At 37.1% G+C, this 21,054-nt stretch overlaps 1 protein-coding gene across 6 annotated transcripts in view; it reads right to left on the bottom strand.

The window, feature by feature from the left end:
* CadN (neural cadherin) overlaps nt 1-21,054 on the bottom strand; it is a 1,307,274-nt gene that overhangs the window by 1,034,451 nt on the left and 251,769 nt on the right. For all 6 annotated transcript variants that reach the window (XM_090383767.1, XM_090383766.1, XM_090383769.1 and 3 more), the window contains one exon: nt 14,774-15,020. In XM_090383767.1, coding sequence (XP_090239893.1) covers nt 14,774-15,020 — 247 coding nt within the window. The remainder of the gene's footprint in view (nt 1-14,773; nt 15,021-21,054) is intronic.

The raw sequence follows: 21,054 nt of genomic DNA, 5'->3' as shown, positions 1-21,054 counted from the left end.
ACGCCTTCACAATAATCACCCAATCACAGAATTCGCCTATACAATCAATCCCTTCAATGACAATGCACACTGCACGGAGAGAAGTGCTATCCAAATAATGGAGTTTAGCCTTTAAGTATTATTAAGATTATTTAAGTATATTAAGATTATAATAATACTTAAACATTTGATTATAATTTATATGATTTTTTTGCAAACTTTAATCTGTGATTTTGATATAATTAAATTGTGATTATTGTCAGTAATGTGAGTTAAGTATTACAATAATAATTGGAAAATGGGATTTTTTCCAGGGGATATTTATACCTGTTAACCAGTGCCACCATAGATGTTTTCATATAAAATAAAACATCTTTTGCACATACAGGGTACACACACTGCTTTTTAATATTGTTTTCAACATGTATTTAAATTTTAAAAATATTTGGGTTGTTTGTTATTTGGTTTTTTAGGAGCATTAACAACTAAGGCCATATTGCTCCGGGAATATGCGGTGGTCATTCCCTGACCTTTCCACATCCTCCGTATTTGGTGGTGACGGGCTCGAACCCCGGTCTAATCAAGAAGCGTGTGCTACGCACTGCTGCTCCTTCCCATCTGGCTACGGAGGCGCCGGAAAAAAAAAAATGTGGGTAAAAGTAGCATTTTGTTATAATTTTATTGCAAACTTAATGACTAAGTTTGCAGATGATACAAAGGTTGGCAGAGTGGTTTATGACAGTAATCAGTGTGAGCTGCTGCAACAAAATCTAGGAATATTAGGTTGAAAGATTGAAAAATTGCAATTGAAGTTTAAAACTAACAAATGCAAGTTACTTCATATAAGTAGTAGTAGTACTCCCAGATTAACAAACAAACCGTATGGTACACTCAGAATAGTGGAAAATGAAAAATGCTTGGGGGGGGGGGGGGAATTGTGCTGTTTGTTATTTGGTTTTTAGGAGCATTAGCAACTAAGGCCATATTGCTCCGGGATATGCGGTGGTCATTCCTTGACCTTTCCGCATCCTCCATATTTGGTGGTGACGGGCTCGAACCCCGGTCTAATCAAGAAGCGTGTGCTACGCACTGCTGCTCCTTCCCACCTGGCTAAGGAGGCGCCTAGGGGAATTGTGCAGTCAGATATGAAGTTCTCTGAACAGTGTCAGGACAGCTCATGAAGTGTTGTCAATAATATACAGAAACTTTGCTAACAGGGATAAAGAGGTCTTGCTTTAGGAATAATATAGATCTGCCGGAATGGGTGCAGAGAAGGGCAACCAGATTGGTGAAGAGAACAAAAGGGTGCTCTTACAAGAAGGGCTCCACTTCTGCATACTGCAGGGTCTGGAAAACTAGGTCCTGCAGGACATTTTTGATTGAGATGTTTAAGGCTTGAACGGATTGAGTAAGCTAAATACTGATACCATTCTTCCTCTTGCTGAACTACACACATGGGGGGGGACAAATTCAAATTGAGGAAAGATGGATGCAGGATAGATGGGTGAGAGTTTGCCTTCAGCCAGTGGGTGGTTGATTGTTGGAACAAATTTCCATCTGTTGTTGTGGAAGTGGGTGGTTTGAATAAATTCAAGGAAGAACTAGACAAATTCTTGGAAAGTATGGATGGACAAAGTGTGAAGTTTTTTTTTTTTTTTTTTTGGCTGATGCTTTATAATCTTTCTTTCTCATAATTTGCCACTACTAATACTAAGTACACTGTCTATTCTGCACATCACCCCAAGTATAAAGAACAACCATTACGCTCTACTGCTCAGTAGAATTAGTACCAATTCCTATATTTATACCTACAGTGGCATAATTTAAATTTATACAATCAAAATCTCATTTTCATTTGACTCACCAGTAAATCTTTAAATTGTGAGGTTCAATCCCATGGATCTTTGTGACTACAAGTGATAGTAGGTCTAGGTCTATCTTCACTACCGGTTGCTTATGTAGACCGAATTATTTTGCATTACAGAGAATGCCATTTCTCAAACAACTACAGCTGGTAGGAATACCTGTGTTTTTAGTAAACAAACAATTGATACTTTTCCCTCTCTTACGGCTCTCATATTTGATTAGTCAAAATGAGTACAGCAGCAAAGCGAAATGAATGAAGTCAATTATATCCTGTACATCACTGTTAAGAGAAATAATGACAACTGTTGTACCTCTAGGCCGTTGAGTAACAAGTATTCCATTGTACATATATTGCCAATGGGCAGAAAAACTGACTGTCGAACCAGTCATTTGTCGATAGGTGGTATCTAAGTATGGTGTAACAATGTGTACCTTGTCCATTTCATTGTGATATATTGCGACTCCAGCTGTTCATTTGGTTTCACACCTGAATTAAACCATGCAATTGAAGTTCGGAATGCTATTCTCATTATTGTCTAACCCAGTGTTGCATAGTAGCAAGATTTAGCATTGCTGTGTAACAGAGTCAGTGAGGTTGGCCCATAGGCTTTGACAGTTGAGTGAGAGAACAGAGTTCCTTCCTATTGTCAAAGAATTCGAGCAAACTGTCCTGTCTTGTTTGTAGTCAATTAGTCACAAACCTGGCAAACTCGTTTTGAAGATCGATGGTGGATGTAGCGTTTCTCAGGCCATGGTAGAACCTCATCACCGGTCAGGGAGATGATATAAAGTCCACCAATGTCAGCTACGTGTGGCAGAGCTACATAAACCAGTTACTGTTCGTGCCCCTTTCTGTACTCTTAAACCACTGTATCGAAATGTGTGGCTTTGTGACTTGTGTGTTGTCATTGCACAAGCCAGTATGAGAGGGAAGTGATTACTTTTGGCACAGATCATACGGTTGTTGTTCAACAATATACTTGTGGTTCGTCTTGCAAGTGGCATGGCTGTGGGATTGTCTACTTGCAGGTATCACAGCGCCTTCTTGTGAGCTGACTTTCCGATCTTAGGTGTGGTGGTAAATTAAAGCGACAATCATTATATCTGTTGCTCTTCACTGTATTTGATCCTGGATAATTTACTTACAGGGGCATTAGCAAGCCCATCAGTAACATCCATGTTGATAGTGATGATATAAGGCTTTCTGATGACCAGTGGGACTCGTAGAGTAATCTGCCAGTGTCTATAACCAACATTTTATAGTTTATGGCACACATGTGCTTCTTGCTCTGCATTCGTGCAACCCACGAAGATGCCTTGTGCAACTGATTCCACTTTCTCCTCTGTGGCACTGAATATTACGAGGTTGTACTCACTGACAGAATTATTTTGCAAGTAGAGTCATATACCTTTTGGACAGAGGCAATCGGCTTCCTCTTGAGTGAAGAAATATGACTCTTAAGCTCTTGCTAATTCTAACTTTAGCTCTGTTACTCATTTTGGTTAACACAGATGAGAACGTGATGTTCAACTGCAGCACAACTTGACTGAGCTCACAGTATTTGAGGGCACACCAGAGAGTGGGGCCAGAGATGCGCTGCTTTATCTGTTTATAGACTAGGGTTACGTGAACCAGAGGCAGCTGAAGTAAGTACCCAATTAGGAACATGTCATACCCACCGAAGCTCGTTTCAACATTTCCAGTTATCTGTTTTAGCCTCACATCCATTTGTGATAACATCTCAGCACCAATAATACCGACTTCATCAACTATTAATGCTCTTACGTACTTAAACAGCGATCTGTATTGCTGCACAACTTTCACCAACAGAGGCATATTTCTCAAAGTGGATATCTTAAGGGCAGTGTGCACAGTGGTTCCATCTATTGCAACTGCAGCCTTACCAGTTGATGCACATGTGATGTAGGTGGTACAATATCCATCTGTATTGCTGAAGTGGTTGTATATTTCCATCAAGAGGCAAATCGCAAACATTTTGCCCCAACCAGCTGGCCGGTAGAGAATATCTGAATCAGTTCAGGATTGGGAGATAATGGACTCCAAATTACATGCAAAAGTAGAATCTTTTGCTTGTCATTGGCCATTCACATCAAGTTACAAAAGTCCCTGTTGGTCATTAGGTTTTTGCATTTCTTTGCAATGCACCGAGTCGGTTGAGTGTATAAGTCTTAAAAGGGGTCTTCTCGCAGTCACGTAACAAGGCTATGCAGGTCAGTACTACATGCTTCGTCAGGATTGCCATTGTCTTGACACATCACCTTACAAATTTCCATCGTTTTTTAATGTCCATATCTGATTCATACAATTTACACTGTTCTAGTATGAGTTCTTCATTGTCGTCATAGATCTTCACATGCCTTCTCTGACATTATCTGTTTCCTCACTGAGAAATGGAATGTACAGCATTACCATCTTGTGCTTGTACTCATTCAGATCCTAAGCCATGTCATAGTTTTGATAGCGTATTACGCATGGATACTTTTGTTTCTTGCAGATCCCATCAGTGCTGCATTTGTGACAAAGCATGACAAAGTAACATGATCCGAGTGGTGTGGACTCTTCTCATATTTGTCAAACCAATTCTCTTTATATATATATACAGGCATACCTCGGTTAACGTTACCTCTGATAACGAAGCCTCGATATAACGAAGTCGGCAATTTCAAGCCCCATTTAACATAAAAAAATATTCCAATTTAAGACCAACGCCCGACAATCATTCGATTGGTGACTGACGGCGACTCGTTACGTATTCCCGAGCTGCGGGCGTGTCTGTTATAACAGTTTTGCGCGTCAATTGCATAATTTAGTTGTTGTTTACATGATTTGACGTTGTTTCAGTGTGGCGCATTGCAATAATCGACGTAGGTTCTTTGTAGCATTACATAACGTAGATTTTGTAAATTTTAATAGAAATATTTTTGTTTTAGTTAATTAAAATGTCAGAATCAAAGAAAAGAAAAGCAATTTCTTTGGAAACTAAACTAAATATCGTACGACATGTTGAAAGCGGCGAAAGAAAATCCGATGTGGCACATTCTTTAGGATTAGCGCAATCAACTTTAACAACCATACTAAGTCAATCAGAAAAAATAAAACAGTCTGCTCAGAATTGTACAGATGTTACAGCGGCAAAATTAACTCGCTTAAGGAATCCAATTTTAGAAAAAAATGGAGAAAATGTTAAGTTTGTGGATAGATGATATGTCACAACGTCATATGCCTTTAAGTCAAATGGTGATTCAAGAAAAAGCATTATTTTTGTTTAATCACCTGAAATCTAAACAAACTGAAGAAATTACGGAAACCTTTAGGGCTTCTCGTGGTTGGTTCGAGAAATTTAAAAAAACGGGCCAGGATTCATAGTGTAAAATTAACAGGAGAAGCTGCAAATAAGTTTCCAGAAAAACTAAAGGAAATAAGTGAACGTGAAAATTTTCCACCAAATTTGGTGTTCAATGTTGACGAAAGCGGTTTGTTCTGGAAACGGCTACCAACAAAAAGCTTCATATCTATTGAAGAAAAATCAGCTGCTGGGTTCAAAGCAGCCAAAGACCGTTTAACGTTACTCTTTGGATCAAATGCCTCTGGCGATTATAAATTAAAATTGTTATTAGTTTACCATTCAGAAAATCCGAGGGCGTTAAAAGGTAACATAAAAATGAATTTACCTGTAATATGGAAAGAAAATAGAAAAGCGTGGGTTACCAAGGAGTTATTTACTGATTGGTTTGTTAACCACTTTTGTCCTGGAGTAAAACGGTATTGTCAAAAAAAAACAACTTTGAAGTAAAAGCTCTTTTGTTGTTAGACAATGCTCCGGGACATCCTACTGATCTTAACACGTTGGACACATGCATTCCTGTCAAAGTTGTGTTTCTTCCAGCAAACACAACTTTCCTGATTCAACCATTGGATCAGGGAGTAATAGCATCATTTAAAGCTTATTATCTGCGTCGAATTTTAAGCAATTTACCTGAACTAGAGGATAAAGAGGAAATGACAGTTAAAACTTTTTGGAAAAACTACACCATTAAAAACGCAATTGAAAACATTGATAGTTCTTGGAAAGAAGTCACTAAGAAATGTTTAAAAGGAGTTTGGCGCAAAATATGGCCAGAAGTTGTACTAGAAGAAGAAAATAACATCCAAGAAATTAGAAATGAAGTTATCCAGATGGCTCAATCAATAGGTTTCGAAAATGTCGATGAAGAGGATGTTAGAAATTTATTGAATGCAGAAGATGACGTTTTTCAGTGGAAGATTTAGAAAACCTTGTTAGCAACGAAGACAAAGATAATGAAGGCGAAGTTAAAGAAGTTCCTGCCGAAAAAGTGTTAACAACCAAAGATTTAAAAAGGTGCTTAAATGACATTGAAAACGTTTTAAATTTTTTTAGTGAAAATGATCCTGATTTAGGAAGAAGTGTTATAGTTAAGCGATAAGTGTTAAATGCAATAACTCCGTATAGGCAATTGTTAAATGAAAGAGAAAAAAAGCATAAACAATCAACTTTAACCTCATATTTTAAAATGTGATTTCACTTTGTATGTAAGTTGACTGTTTATTTAATAAAACTTTTCTTTGTTCGAAAAAAAGCTTTTCATTTTCTTTAAGTAGGAACGTATCCCTATTCTGGCCATAGTATTTTTACCTCTGAAAACGAAGTTTCGCTTAACGAAGTATTTCGTGGAAAGCATCCTATTCGTTAATCGAGGTATGCCTGTATATATATATATATATCATATGAATCCTCCACAAAGTTCTCATTCATCTCTTCACTGGACTTCCTCACTCTCTGTTGCTTGATCAGCCAAACAGTGTGAATGTAAGCTACCACTGCGGAGCACTCTGACATGAGCTGACGTAGCAAGTATTAGGCGGCTTCTTGACTTGTGATCTCGATGCCATTGAGCATGTCAATTGAGTTTTCTCATGATTTGAACAATGTGGGACTCTCATTGCTCATTCATGATTGTAATGATCTGTCTCTGTAAATTGCTAATCCTGCAGTTCACCTTGTTCAGGTACTCAATGACATATGCAGTGCTAGAGTATCCATCCGTCCATAATGAATTGGATGTTGGTGTTTGGTTTCAAAACATTACAGACAAATGGGTTTAACAGATTGTGTCACTTCTCACTCGGTTAAAGTTTGAGAAATACCTGGGGCCAATTTATGCCCGCTCTGAGCACAACCAAGTAACAATCATAGGAGTTTACACTGTTCACCCTGAAGAAAGCATCAATTTCAGCATAATCATTATCTTTTCGATTTTGCCACATCTTGTAGTGAGCAGTATATTTTACTTTTCATCCGTCTGTCTGTCTTAGGCATGGGCACTAATATAATCTTCGAGCTACAGGGCATGCTGGGTGCTTCAAATTGACATGTCTGTTATTTATTCCCCATTATTTTCTTGTAACAGTTGAATGTATGTTTGTGAGTTTGAAGCTTGAGGCTCCACGAAGCCTCACTAGCGGAGACAGACGCTAATTTGTCAACCATTCCAACGGAGACTTCCTTGTTCTCGCTCAAAGGGTCTTTGGGTGCATTATTTAGCTACAGCAAAACATGCACGTGTGGACTACCATGATGTTGAAATTGTACGCACTTGAAAAAGTTACACATAAAATTGACCAAACGGGCTATAACATTTCGATTGTAATACGTTCATAATTACATTCACAATCTTTTCGTTCATTCACTAGCATTGCCTTCTGCATGAAGTCCATGTCGCTCATGTGTCATCCTCATTAATATCATGCCCATTATTCTGTAACTTGTACAATAGCTAAAGCAAGCTCGGCAGACCAATTTTATTGGCACTCAGAGTCAAGAACATTGTAGGTAGTTCACCAAACTATCTAATCATAGCGAATAGATTGCGCTAACATTAAGCCCAGTAATAGGTAGAGTTTGGAATTTTCCTTAGGAAGGCCAATTGCTTTCGATGCAGCTGTTAATGAATTCTTTGGATTGAACATGGATCAGTTAGTATCTTTACCTATGTATTTGAAAGTCACTGTCAAAGAGCCTCTCATTCTCAATCTCATTATCTTCATTGCAATGTAAAGGAGATGGTATGGAGTAACACAGCATCGGTCAGATCGTCTGAGCTCGTCATTGCCATCATGAACGGAGTCACACGTAGATTCTCTCTCTAAATGTTATGAATTCTCCAAGGAAAATGCTGGGAAAGGACAGTTCCTCCACATACTCATCAAACAGTAAGCTGTGCAGTACGTTAGTTTCTCCTGGTGTGATTCCAAGATATTTATCGTTGCTCCACCACAACATTTGCTGTTGGGCAATGATACTTTCCTCGATCAGAACTGCTTCGACTATGTAGTCTTTAGCCAAATTAACTTCCATATTCCAATGAATGACTGATTATTCTGATTTGATATAGTTGATAGAGGCATGTCAAGCAAATACTGAAGTCATGCTTTAACCACTCGCTTTCTTACTAACCCAATCAAATAGCTGAGCTCATGTATTTTCCTGCATTTCATATGCACGTTTATACAATAATCGTCATCAATCTCCCTTAGCAAGCAATGGACATGGCATTGATTGAAACAGGCATATTGATCACTTGGCTCAGAATGCCATATTGTCTGAATGCATGTCTCAGGCACCTTATCTGCATGAACTGTAAACAAGGAGAAATGAGCCTCTCTGTCACTAAATCCAACTTCGGTAAATGCAATGGAATTTCTGGGTATACAAATTATACAAATTAGCTTGCACTGGAATGGTATTGTTTTTAAGTGATCCTATACAGCTATTACACACAAGGATCCTATTGACGTCAGCATCAGGAAATACAGTGCATATCAACGGTGTATCTCTAGCAGCTGATTGCTTTGTGTTGTTTTCAAACCATAGATGATCACAAATGTAACAAAGAACAGAAATCATTTTTCATAAATCGCCTTTCAAACTCTCGATGTACATTCTTATGTAAATAGTAGTCGGCATAAGGAAAAGGAGCTTGATCATTTAAACTCATCTGCTCTGCAATTGGAAAAATGTTCCAATTACATAATTAATACTCGTTTTGAGTATATCATTGTTAGATTGAGCAGTGACATTGCTGATTGAAGCCACTACTAAATCCAATGCTTGATTATCTGTTTGTCTTTTAAGCAATCTTGATAATCTTTTTCATTCTCACATACTCGTTCTATCTTCATCTTTATTTTCTTAGGTCTTGTTGCTTTCATTCTTGCTCAATACTCTCAAGAACGCTCTGCACTTGACTTCGGCATAATTGAACAACTTTTCCAAAATTATTGATGTGAAAACTTCTATAGCAGCACCCAACAATAGAATTTAATGAAAATACGAGAGGAAAAAAGAAATTATTGACATATTGGAATTTTCCTTAGGAAGGCCATATTGTTTTCAATGCAGCTGTTAATGTATTCTTTGGATTGAACTTGCTCATGGGTCAGTTAGTATCTTTACCTATGTATTTGAAAGTCACTGTCAAAGAGCCTCTCATTCTCAAAGAGCCTCTCATTCTCAATCTCATTATCTTTCCTCAATTTGAATCTATGCCCCCTCAGGTTCTTAGTCTGAGCAAGCAGAAGTATCCTCTCAGCATTGAGCCTGCTCAAACCATTCAAGGCCTTATACATTGATTAGATCACCTCGCAGGTGCCTAGTCTCCAGATGCAGCAACTTGCAGAACTTAGACTTTCTTCATAAGCGCATCTCTTTATTTCTCTCACCAATCTTGTTGCCCTTCTCTGTACTCGTTCTAGCAATTCTATTTCCTTCCTAAAATGAGGCCTCTAGACCTGTATACAGTACTCAAGATTTGGCCTGACCATCGCCTTATACAAAGGGATAATCACTTCCTTGTCTCTGCTAGCAAAATTACTATATATCATCGACAAAATTCAATGACCTGCTCTGGCAGCCCAACTGCACTGCTCAGACAACTTCATATCTGACTGCACAATTAGTTGGTATGAAAAGCCTAGTAGCCTCCAAGATTAAGTCCCTGAAGGCTTCCCATTTAGAATTCATCGTTGGTAACATCATCAGTTGATCCTACTATATAGAATTTAAAAACTGTCTGAGACCACTGTAGTCACCATTACGAAAACAAAAACCCTTCCCTTTAACCATGATGGTAGGTACATCTTTAAGTAAATCCCACATCAGTACACTAGCATTAGCATTAGTAGAGGCATTTGATGCAAGAAAGCAAGCTTATGCAGCATCAGCCAAAAAAAAAAAAAAAACAGTAACATAAATAAATAAAAATAACCACTTCCACTTCACCCCTCTGTTCGTTCGAAATACCTGTCCAGCTGAGCCTTAAACTTATTTAGGCTATCAACTTCCACAACAAGGGATGGAAGTCTGTTCCACCTACCAACCACCCGCTGGCTAAAGGCAAATTTCCGCACATCTATCCTACATCTGTCTTTCCTCAATTTGAATTTATGCCCTCTCAGGTGATTATTCTGAGCAAGAGGAAGAATCCCATCAGCATTGAGCATGCTCAAACCATTCAAGGCTTTGTACTATGTTCACTGTCACTTAGTAGTTCCTTTATCGGCATATTCTTAATGCATTAATACCCTTGATGTGATACTCAGATCAAGGGTATTACTCCCTCTAGTTGCCCCTCAAACATGTTGCTGTAGAAAACAATCCTCCAATAAATCCACAAAAGTCTTGCTAGTGTGCGAGTGACCAATCCACAAGTTCCAGTCAATATTTGGAAAGTTAAAATCCCCCATTACAAGCCATTCTGATTTACTGGCCGATTCTATTTCTCTGCACAACCGTTCATTGTACTCATCAGAGTCATTAGGCCTATAACATACTCCTACTCTCGTTTTCCCTTTCCCAGTGTTTATGTCACACCAAACAGACTCAATGTTGCACTGTCTGCCCATGTCAACTGGATGCACTTCCTTATATTTTGTTTCTTAACAAACAGCATAACCTCTCCTCCCTTCCTGTCCTGTCTGTCCTTTCTGTACATATTGTACTCCCCAAATTCCAATTCTGCACTGCTTATATCTGTGTGGCACAATGTCTCTGATATCCCAACAATATCTGCCTTTGATGTCTTGATCAGCACTTCAAATTCATATATTTTATTTATTATATTTCTAGCATTAGTGTACATGCACTTGTTCTTACTCTTAGTTACCCTAACACAACCCATGTATTTACTTGTTCCATGATGACTGCCAGCAGCTCTTGAAGTCCCCAGTAACTTGCTCTCTTGGCTGCTGCTCATTACAATAGAAGCAGTGCAAGAATCACTTTTGCCTCTGCTTGCGGCTACGTAAATCTTTCAGTATGTGAATTCCCCCAATCTAGCAGTTTTCTGACCCACCTAATGCTGCCTCAATAGCATCAGCAAATATTCTTGCACCCTTTCTATTTAAATATATCCCATCCATGTAGACGCAGTCTCTCCTGTTAGCAAGCTCAGACCATGATAATTCTAAAATTCTACCCCGTGAGCCTTGCACAATCCCTCCAGGGCCGAATTGGTTGACAAGGATCTCATCATATACTCCCTCTAATTGTGTCTGGGCAGAATTGCAGACACTTTCAAATTTAACCCTAACTCACGACTTTTTTCCAGAATTGACCTGTATTGTTAAGTAAATCTGCAGATCTCTTACTCTTGTGATCATTAGTGCCAATGTATACAATAATATCACCTTTTGTGCCCTTAAAGATGATATCTGACAATGTCATCAACTTTTGCCCCTGGCAGACATACCTTGGTCCTGTTCCACTTATCCTTTTTGTATAATATATTCCTCATCTCCCTGACAATAGTGTCACTGGCAATAACTAGTTCCTGTGGGACCAGAGCATTCTGCCTTGGAGATTGCCGTTGTGTTGCCTGATGCACAAGAGTGAGCTCTGATGTTGAGTTGGGCAGCTGAGAGCTTGATCGGCCCCTCATTAATTTCTTTGAGGGCATTTACCCTACACCTCAAACTCTCATAGATGCCCATCAGAACGCTGAGTTGCCGCCTAATTTCTTCAGTCTCTGGACCTAGCACACACAAAGACATCCTTGGCTAGATCATGTCCTGTTCTAGACAGATCTGCAAATATTTCACATTTGACACTTTGTTTTAGACTGTGATGCATTGGAGAATTGCCCTTTTTGGTTCTCCCATGAGCCATAGCACTCTGGCTATTCTGTGGATGCTGCTTTGCTGCTCTAGTCTGCGTCATGATTCCATTAAGTATAATTTAATTAACAATGAACTTGAATAAGACTAATAAATTTTACTGATTAAATGATAATACTATACTAATGTAACAGATTTCTAATACAGTGCTCTGTTTTTCACTATCTAGTTTTACGTTAAACCATATGCTATTCCGTATCGTATAACAATTGCAGCAAGTTAAGAACATAAATCATGGACACTAAGTATTAATTTTAAAAATCGCTATCTAAATTCAAAAATAAACCACAGAGCTTGGCTAGAAACATTAAGCTACTTATAGAAAATAATTTAGTATAACAATTAAGTCAATAAAACGATTAAATATAAATGAAAACTTAGCATTCGCCAGAGTTGTGAAAATCTTGGTCAACATAGTAGTAACCTCGTACCTAAATTTTGCACACATCATAAAAACACACAGATGATAAAAAGGTTGACAGGGTGGTTAACGATAATAATTAAGGCAAGCTACTGCAACAAGATCTAGAAAAATTAGGCAGATGGGCCAAAAAAAAAAAAAAAATGTCAGTTTAACATTTTGAAGCTTAATATTGACAAGTGCAAGATATCACATATGGGTAGCAGGAATTCCAGATTAACACACCAACTGCCTGGTACACTGCTCAGGATAGTGGAAAATGAAAAATCCCCAATTTTGCAGTCATGTATGAAGTTGTCTAAGCAATGCAGACAGGCTGCCGGGTGTGCCTCCGTAGCCAGGTGGGAAGGAGCAGTAGTGCATAGCACACGCTTCTTGATTAGACCGGGGTTCGAGCCTGTCACCACCAAATACGGAGGATGCGGAAAGGTCAGGGAATGACCACCGCATATCCCGGAGCAATATGGCCTTAGTTGCTAATGCTCCTAAAAACCAAATAACAAACAAACAAACAAACAGGCTGCCAGGACAGGTCATGTGGGTTTGTCAATGATAAACATGAACTTTGCTAACAGGATAAGGAGATGGTTAGGCAATGGAAACGGTTAGGCTACATCTTGAGTACTGCATACAGTTCTTGAAGGGTTCATTATAGGAAGGATGTAAATCTGCTGGAATGGGTGCAGAGAAGGGCAAGCAGATTGGTAAATGGAACGAAAGGGTGGTCTCATCGAGAAAGGCTTCAATTCTGAAAATTGGAGTGTCTAAAGACTAAAGCACCTGTGAGGTGATCTGATTGAAAAGATTAAAGCTTTGAATGAATTGAGCAAGCTCAATGTATTCTACCTCTTGCTAGCAGTGCACACAAAAGCACAGAAATTTAAATTGAGGAAGGATGCCTTGATTTGCAGGATAAATGTGTATAAGTTTGCCTTAAGCCAGCAGGTGGCTGATTGTTGGACTTTGTTGTGGAAGTGGCAAGTTTGAATAAACTCAGGAAGGACTAAACATACTATTGGAGGGGATGGACAGATGATGTGGTAAGGTTTTTTGGCTGATGCTTTATAAGCTTGCTTTCTTCCATAATTTGCCCATACTAGTACTAAAAACAGGTAAAATATGCAACTATTATATGTAATAACATTGTTACACTTATTAGCTTTATTATAATACATTTATTTACTAACTCAATTAAAATTTTGTTGTATTCAGGATTTAATAGTAACAAACAGTTAAAGTTGTTGGAGTGACCGGATGGGTGAAATGGGAAGGTGGGGTTTTTTTTTTTTTTTTTTTTGGCTGATGCTGTATAAGCATGCTTTCTTGCATCATATGCCTCAAGTAATGCTAATGCTAAATGAAAATAAAATTTTTAGAATAAGTATCATTTTAAATGAAATAATCCTTGTTACAGTAAAACAACAATATATATTTCAATGTGGTCCACTGTAAATCTGTGGCATTTACCATGCAAAATCATTTTAAAAGCATGGAATGATCTTTGCACATTGAAGGAAATGACATGAATAAACTTAAAAATGTGAGCCTTTGAAGACCCTACTTGAAATGGAGTTCCTACTCATTTCCATTAACGTCATCTTTTTTCCCATAAAATATGAAATCCATATATTTTTATATTAACTTTTATAGATTAAAATAAGAAAATAAGAAATAAATGTTATCAAATTTATTTCTTATTTTCTCTCCTATGTCTCTAGAGATGGCTGAAATTTCTAACTGAATTCTACCTATTCAATTGCACAGAAAATCAAAATATTCTGAAAGCATTATACATTTAAACTTAAACAGAAAATGACGCACTGGAACAACTACTAATTTATAACACAAAAAAAAATTGGATAATGTGTCACATTATAAATTAGGGAATAGATACTAAAAATTCAAAATTAGTTGGATGTACAAGACATACATAGGCACATATGTGAAGCCACACAAAGTCAGTTCACCATTCAAAGAAGGATTTCATTGTAGTACATTCTCCATTAAACTTTTATAGGTTAAACGATTATAACATTTTTAAACTCAAAATTCTAATTTTGTAATAATAAAAAATTTTTGAGTGGAATATAGCGCATCACATCACAATATTAATCAAAATTAATAATAACAATGGCTTTTGTTATTAAAGCACATGTTTAAATTTTGTGGCTATAATTGAAGCCCAGTTTAAGGGGTAAATGAGTAGGTAAAGTTATTGTACTACTCAGTAGTCCCTAGACATAGCTCTGTATATGCACAGGTATATCCAAAAAAAACCTGAGATATTTACTTACTCAGAATCTTTTTTCTGGTTTTCAGGAATTGTTGCTTCATATTTTGGCATATAAAACTGAGGCGGTCGTTTGCCTCCCATAATGGAAAGTCTTTCTTCACCTGTGGATTGATACTGTCGATCCTCAGCAAGACCATTATGATCTTCAGCTTTTACATATAGTACATATTCCTTGTCCAACATAAAAGGATCACTGCCAAGTGTCCTAACTTCCCCTGATCGTTCATCAACCTCAAACCGCCCTCCAGCTGAAATGAAAATATAAAAAAAATTGTATTTCACAAAAATTATGTGTATGCTACTTTTGAAACACACGAACATGTACAAACAACAAAAAATTGGCATTTTACTGAATAACAATTAATTGATGGCCTTGGACAATTGCAGCAGCTGACAGTAATGTTCAAAACCGACTCATGAAATTTTAACTTCAAGAGGAATGCCTTGAAATCTCATGATCCTTGTAGTAAAAGAACAAGGTTAAATGACTTTTAGCCACCTGTACAGATATTTTTCTTTAGCTTAAGGATAATATGTTGACAAAAGTGATTCAACTGATGACCAAAGTCACAAATAGAATCATTGTTTTTAACATATGATCACCGGCAGCAAATCAGTAATGATGATGAATTGCAAAAAAAAAAAAAAAAAAAAAAAAAAATTATCACCCACCTTTTTTGATGTCATAGAAGATTCCTATTACTTTAATATTAAACCCTAATTACATATTAACATTAATGTATGTTATGTTTGTTATAATGCAGCAGAAGAGTAAATAAAGGAAAGAAAAGCTAAAAATTAAATTATAGGTTTAAAACAGTAAATTAATAAATCTTTATTGAAGAAAGGATAAGTATAACAACTCTTCAGAGGAAATGCTAGGGGTTTTACACAATCTATGATAAGTTTTAAAAGTACTTGTTTAAAAAATATATGATCCCAGTTATATTTCTTGCTTTGTACAACTCAAATTAAAACTGAATTACAAATAGCTGCTTTGTTATGAACCTAGCTCCTGTTTTTATACTGTACACATGAAACACAAGAACATACAATTATGTTAGCTTGTTGATAGTGTGAAAAGGTTAATGATAATTGTGGAAAAACAAAGATATGGAACTGATTGAAACAAAATAAAATTATATGAATATAATCAGAAAAGTTAAAAATTGAACTTGTGTAATAACAGCAAAGAGCTAATTGGTAAAGTGATCATTACAGTCATGGATAGAGGAATTTTTTATTATGTGCACATTAGTTATAACTGTAATTATCTGGATACCTCAGTGGACTTGGAATCATTTCTTTGGATGAATGTTGCTACCAAAGTTGTCCAATGAATAAGGTAATTCTCCAATGGAGCAAAGATAACTTAATTAATTTCAATCCTTCTGAAGCTCAGTCTTGTCTTATAACTCACAAAAAGAGTCTACTGCTCCTATGCTTATCTTTGATAATACCCAAATTTCTAGACAAGGTCGCATATCTCTATTAGGGATTAAACTGATGTCTAATCTCTCTTGGCATAAGCACATCACAAATACTGCTTCCTCTGCACTACGAAACTGAGTTTTCTATTTTGCTTTCAGTTACTTTTTTTAGGCAACTACTCACTCTGAACAAATCTCAAATCTGCCCTACCATGGAATATTCTTCCCACATCTGGGGTGATGCCTCAGGTTCCAGACTCCATTCAAAAGAGAGAAATCAAGTGAATTAATGACCTGTCTTTTACAAAGTCCCTCTGTTCCTGCTACATGCTTTTCAACAGATACTTGCATTGGCACTGTTCTTCTAAATTGGTCTCTCTCTCTCTCTCTCTCTCTCTCTCTCTCTCTCTCTCTCTCTCTCTCTCTCTCTCTCTCTCTCTCTCTCTCTCTCTCTCAGGGTAATGTAGGAATTTTTTTTTTTGGCTGGTGCAGCATATGCCTCAGGCTTCCTTGCAACATATGGATGATAATAATAATAATAATAATAATAATAATAATAATAACAACACATGACAGCTACATTAGCATGAAGTAGGGTAATAGTCAAGAATTTCACCATTCAAAAAACATGGCTGCTGGTCACAGAAGAATGCTAGATAACTGTATACGTATCTACACTGATATAGCTTGGACATTAAAATACATAACATGCCAATAAAGTATTCATATGAGATTACACCAGATTTCATAAAACCATTGCATGTGTCATTAGTCAAGGGCTCATTCATTGAGGCCAACATCACTTGCCTAATTAAAAATTGTACTGCTGGAAAAATAGTTCTATCAACAATCATCATAGACTGACAGAAAGGGTCCCAAAAAAAGACTACATGCTGCATGCTGAATTGCAAGAATATTTGTTGATGTCATTGAGGCAGTGTTAGGTGGGTCGGAAAACTGCTAGCTTGTGGTGATACACGGACTAATAGATTAATGGTAGCCACAGGCAGAGGGGTGAAAGTGATTCTTGCACTGCTTCCATTGGAATGAGTAGCAGCGTGCAAAGTGAGGTACTGAGAATTTCAAGGGCTGCTGGAGTCATCATGGAATAAGTAAATACATGGGTTATGTTAGGGTAACTGAGAGTAAGAATAGGTGTATATATACTTGCATGTACACCAATGCTAGGAGTATAGTAAATAAATTTGATCAATTTGAAGTGCTGGTCAAGACATCAAAAGTGGATATTGTTGGGATATCAGAGACATGGTTCCATACAGCTAGAAGCAGTGGGGAGTACAATGAATACAGAAAAGATAGACAGGACAGGAAGGGAGGAGGGGTTATGCCATTAGTTAAGAAACACATAAAATCTAAGGAAGTGCATCCAATTCACATAGGTGGACAATGCAATATTGAGTCAGTGTGGTGTGACATAAGCACTGGGAAAGGGAAAATGAGAGTAGGTGTGTGTTATAGGCTTATTGAATCTGATGAGTACCGGCAGTTCCCACTTTACGAGTTTAAGAGATTTTTATTATTTTTTCAAGTATCAACAAAATCAAAAATATGAACGTTAATTGCAAAAACTGAATGTTAAATATTCATAAATACCGCATTTCAAATCATGCCCATAGCTATACAATACAGTGCACCCCGTTTTATGATATTATTCCGTTCCAGAGACACCATCGTATTGTGAAAATATCATAATGTGAACCCAATAACACACTGTTTTATGGTAATTCGTTCCACGACCTCGGAAGTTCAAATTTTCGCTATATAACTCTCTAAAATGTCACTTTTATAGTGTAAATTGTATTAGTTACCAATTCAAATCATTAAAATGCACTACACTTCATCATATGTTCTGTTATAAGAACCAATTTTGAATGGCTTTCTGATATTTTTCTAGAGCACATTTCTGGAGGTCACGAACATAAAACAAAATCAATTTGCATTTTGCGGTTTACTGGGCTTTTCTGTTACTACAAGCAATTAAAAATGGATAGTAAACTCCATGTTATTGCATTTGCGAAAATACCGATAGCTGGAATTGTGGGGGTTTTTTTTTTTGTTATTATGGTGAAATGTGTTTCCCCTTTACGGAAATCTTCAATCATATAAAAAACAAATAAATTTTCAGAATCTTCTCTTCATTCCTTTTTTTTTTTTTTAAAGCTTTGTAAACTTGTTACTCGGCGTAAATCGTGTTAGTTGCAATTTGTGCATTCCATTAAAAAATACTTATGCATGCTATTGAAATTTATAAAGAAAAGAGAAGATTACATTGGAAACAGATGCCTCATGAAGCATTTCTGAAGACGACGACTCCTCGTGCAACAAACCAATGAGTGCCAAGCCAATAATGAGTGATCAACAAGTGTGCATTTAGTGGATGATGATGAAGAATAACATTCCTTAACATTTGTAAGTCACAAATAATTTCTTTTTTATTATTATAATTTGCTTGATTTTACATTTCTTTGAATAAACCAATCATTGTTTAAACATAAACTAATTAGCTAACTAATTTCATTGTTGAGAACATAACCCCTATTTTTAAAATTATATCTATGGGAAAAACATTCCCGCTTAACGAGTTTTCACTTTACGAGCACGCCCCAGGAACGAATTAACTGATAAAGTTGGGAACTACCTGTATAATGAGCAATTGTGCAGAGAAATAGAGTGGGCCAGTAAATTAGATTGTGTTATAATGGGGATTTTAATTTTACAGATACTGACTGGAACTTATGGGTTGGTCACTTTTATGAATTTATTAGATGACTATTTTCTTCAGCAGAAAGGCAACCAGAGAGAGTAATACTCTTGATCTGATTATCAGCAGTGATTCTTCATTTGTTAAGAATCTGCAGATAAGGAACCAGTAGATGGCAGTGATCACAGTGTACTGATGTGAGATTTACTTAAAGATGTAACTATCATCTTTAAGTAAATCTCACATTTACTTAAAGATGGTTTTTGCTTTCATAGAGGTGACTACAGTGGTCTCAGGGAGTTTTTAAATTCTATACAGTGGGATCAACTGAGGATGTTACCAATGGTGAATTCTAAATGGGAAGCCTTCAGGGAATTAATCTTGGAAGGTACTAGGCATTTCATACCAACTAAGAAATACTGTTCAAGGTTTAGGCCTAAATGGATATCAGATGAATTAATGCGGCCTGTGACAGAAAATAAAAATGCATGGGGATGCATATAAATTATCAGGCAACACAAAGCCTATGGTAGATATAAGGTGGTCTGTAATCAAGTCACAAAGGAGGTTAGGCAAGCGAAGGCATATTATGAAAAATATTTAGCAAAGGATGCGAAAAAAAAAAAAAAAAAAAAAGAGTTCTTTACATATGTGTAAACTCTAGAAGGAAAGAGATGAATCAGATTGGTCCACTTAACATAGATTTGACTATTGATGATCATGCTCAGGTAGCTGATAAACTGAATGAGTATTTTGCATCTACATTCACACAAGGAGTTATTCAAGGAGGGGAATGCCAGAAGTTTATCAAACTCTAACAGGGAGCTACATGATTTTGTAATAACTAAGAGCAAAGTGGAGGAGAAATTGTTGAAGTTAAACGTAAGGAAGGCACCTGGGGTGGATGGGATCTATCCAGTTATATTAAAAGCAGCAGCAAAGGAAGTAAGCAAACCATTAGCCATAATTATGAAAGCTTTTTTGGACTCTGGGGAGGTCCCATGGACTGAAGATGTGCAAATGTGTCCCCAATTCACAAAGGAGGATCAAAGGGTGACACGAGTAATTACAGACCTGTTAGTTTGACTTCTGTTCCAGGGAAAATAAGGGTGTCACTGGTTAAGGAAGCGATGCACGATCATCTAGACAAGACCGCAGTTATAGTCAGACACAGCATGGTTTGTTACGGGGAAGTCTTGTCTGACAAATTTGATTGGATACTATGATGTGGTGACAAAGGAATTGGATGCAAAGAATAATTTTGATATCATATACTTAGATTTTGGGAAAGCTTTTGATACCGTGGCACAATGAAGACGAGTGTACAAATTCGAGTAGCATGGCATTAAGGGCAAATTGCTACAATGGATAAAAGGATGGTTGAGTGGGAGAAGACAGAGAGGGGTTATCAAAGGACACTGTACTTCATGGGCTAATGTATTATTAGTGGAGTTCCTCAGGGTTCGGTGTTGGACCCATTGTTGTTTTCAGTATTTATCAATGATATTGATGAAGGTTTATTATCAGGTTAATGTCTAAGTTTGCAGATGATACAAAGGTTAGCAGGGTTGTTAATGACAGTAATGATAGTATGCTACTGCAACAGGATCTGGAAAAGTTGAGCAGATGGGCTGAGAGGTGGCAACTGAAGTTTAACATTGACAAATGTAAAGTACTACATGTTGTTAGCAATAACCCCAGAGTACTGTATCAGCTGGGTGGTACTACACTCAGGATAGTCAAGAATGAAAAGGACCTGGGGGTACTGTGCAATCAGATATGAAGTTTTATGAACAGTGCAAACAGGCTGCAAGAGTAGCTCATGTTGTCTTGTTAATGATATACAGGAATTTTGCTAGCAGGGATAATGGGGTGATTGTCCCCTTGTTTAAGGCAATGGTCAGACCACATCTTGAGTACTGCATACAGGTCTGGAGGAATCATTTTAGGAAGGATATAGAGCTGCTGGAACGAGTACAGAGAATTGCAACGAGATTAGTGAGTGGAACAACAGGTTGGTGTTACCAAGAAAGGCTTAAGTTCTACAAATTGCAGCTTCTGGAGACTAGGCACCTGCGAGGTGATCTAATTGAGATTGATTGAGCAAGCTCAATGTGAAATGGGATTCTT

Source organism: Mastigoproctus giganteus, chromosome 10 (genome assembly GCF_048544385.1).
Source record: "Mastigoproctus giganteus isolate SK-2022 chromosome 10, ASM4854438v1, whole genome shotgun sequence".
In the NCBI taxonomy this organism is placed as follows: Eukaryota; Metazoa; Arthropoda; class Arachnida; order Uropygi; family Thelyphonidae; genus Mastigoproctus; species Mastigoproctus giganteus.
Note: the sequence above shows the minus strand (reverse complement) of the source record. Positions and strands in the feature narration are given on the sequence as shown.